General features: G+C 34.4%; 1 protein-coding gene across 1 annotated transcript; it reads left to right on the top strand.

The window, feature by feature from the left end:
* Nucleotides 1-964: 964 nt before the first annotated feature.
* LOC136532639 (protein ZINC INDUCED FACILITATOR 1-like) lies at nucleotides 965-2,463 on the top strand (the record flags this gene model as incomplete). The annotated part of the gene is made up of 5 exons (XM_066525233.1): nucleotides 965-1,050; nucleotides 1,139-1,246; nucleotides 1,590-1,634; nucleotides 1,722-1,810; nucleotides 2,409-2,463. Coding segments are annotated over 5 exons (383 nt in total), but the record flags the coding sequence as incomplete, so codon positions are not given.

Genomic DNA, 2,463 nt, shown 5'->3' with positions numbered 1-2,463 from the left:
TGGTATCTCAAGAGGAGATAAGGGTGCCACTCAGCTCATCTATAAAAATTGGTTAAAAAACAGCTCTAATGTCGTCCAACTGTTGTCGTTGCGTTGGCGGTGGCACCACAACATGTCAACATTTGATATTCTGATGCTTTCACCAGCACTGAGGTGGCTGCATTGGAGGAGCTCGCTAGGGCATTGTTGATCATGAACCAGCACATATGTTTTTGCTCATGCTACCAAAAGAGTCGGGTAGATCAGGGGCGCCTCATGCACCATCAACGGATATGTTAACAGAATGAGCACATGACCTAGGCTTCGCTTTGTTATGTGGACTTCAGCATTTTCAGAAGTGGGCCACATATATACACCTGCCTCTCAAAATCAGATTTATAGAGGTTCTTGCTTATGCCTCTAAAAATTTGCTAATCTTTATATATGCGGACCTCTGTAGCTCTCCCCTCTAAAATTAGATTTATAGAAGAATGTCTTGGACAAGTGGTCCTATAGTGTGCTTTAGAGACGACATTTTTAGACCACCTCTGAAAATAAAATTAGGAAAATAAAATAAGGCATTGCTAGGAAGTCTGAGGTTCATTAACAAACACTAACTCAACATTGGAAATCAAGGTATCCAAAGTATTCTTCAACTGCAGCCATTTATATAGCTCCAACTATCATATAAATCTTGTTTGATGCCCGAAATAATGAGGCAACTATCATGGCCTGTTTCCATGTGAACAGAAGATTTTCAATGTCTTACCATATGGCAAGTTTGGAGAGTGTGTCAAGCTAAGTAGTGTAAAATTCATGGTTAACATAATTATTCTCATTTTGCAGGCAATGATGAAATTTTATTGCCAAGTTTTTTAAGATGAAACCATTTAGATTTGACTTAGAAACATGTTTCACAATGATTGTTTTTAGTTTATAGCATTGCACCACTTATAGTTATGAAATATTCCATCTTCAATTGCAGGTGGCAGCATTCTTCTGTATCAAACTTTTATTTTTCCTCATATTGTGAAAATTTTGGGACCTGTCACTACATCCCGTGTCGTGGCTGTGAGTACAAATTAACGTGCCTTTTATCGTTTCTGTTGATAATTAAAATTCCATTTCACTAATTTCACATGCTATGATGATCTTGCAGTTTTCATCTATGGTGCTTCTATTTACTTATCCATCCATGACACATCTCTCAGGATTTTGGTTGTCTATAGTGCTAAATGTTGCATCAGCACTAAAAGCCAATTTTGTCGTAAGTGCCCTAATTTAATAACCATGCTATTTCCCTTCTATTAGAATATTTAAATGTGGATGCTAAGATACCTGTGTAGTGTAATGTTCCACAGGTTCCGACTTTCTCCCATCCATAATAAGTGTCTTATTTTTATAATTCTAGTGTATATACGATAAACCATATTGAAATGGAACTTTAATAAGTTTTGTATATAGTTAGAATGCAAAGATTTAATGAAGTATCCAACTTTTGCTTTTTCCCATTGTAAGAGTTGGTTCAGTTGGATTCTGTGTTTTCTATATCAAGCTTTGTATTGATCAGTGTCTTACTAACACCATTCCTTCTTGCACACATATGCTAGGTTACAATTATTACATGCTCATTAATTCTTCAAAATAATTCTGTGGTATGTGCCTTTACATCCTGTTGCATTTATACCAGTTCACTTACATATACAACTTTTTGAGATATTTTTCCTATGCATTCAACACAGACTCAATATCAAAGAGCTACAGCAAATGGCTTAGCAACTACTTTATTGTCGTTTTCAAAAGCACTTGCTCCAGTTGGAGGGGGTATTGCGTAAGTGAAATTTTAATTAGTCATTTGCTAAAATTAAGTGTTCATCTCTGTTTTAGATTATCAAGCTGACTGGGAGTATTCCTTTTGTAAAAGTTAGCACATACATGTCAAGGTTTGCTTAAAAGGAAATACAATAATATAAAAATATGAACATGGTGTGTGAATACCATATGACCCAAATTTAACTTATATGTAAAAAGAAAATATGATGAAAATATTTTTATGTTTGTTTTAGTTTAGCTTTAGTGTAGTAGCTAACAATTTTTGTCCATTTTGAATAACCTTTATATCTAATGTTGTGACACAGACTTACTTTTACGATAGTTCCTTAGTGTGAATGCATATATATAAAAGCATGGTTGTCATTGATGTATATGTCATCTTTTACAATTATTATATAGTTGCATAGTCGATATGTTCAGTGAGGAAATTTATGCAGTCCAGTGTGTGTCTTTACTATCTACATATTTTTCCTGAAGTCAAATGCATTGACAAGAGTTTTAATTAGTACTGAAATATTTATCTACCTGCAATATTAAATATAATGATTCAATTGATAGTTCTCATGGGTTTAAATTAAAGTGATTTGTCAATGCAGGTTTTCATGGGTGCAGAAACGTCAACATGCTTTCTTCTTTCCAGGTAAGCGCTGA

The sequence above is a fragment of the Miscanthus floridulus genome, unplaced genomic scaffold (genome assembly GCF_019320115.1).
Source record: "Miscanthus floridulus cultivar M001 unplaced genomic scaffold, ASM1932011v1 fs_675_4, whole genome shotgun sequence".
NCBI classification, from domain to species: Eukaryota; Viridiplantae; Streptophyta; class Magnoliopsida; order Poales; family Poaceae; genus Miscanthus; species Miscanthus floridulus.
The sequence above is the reverse complement of the archived record's forward strand: the minus strand, read 5'-3'. Positions and strand labels throughout refer to the sequence as shown.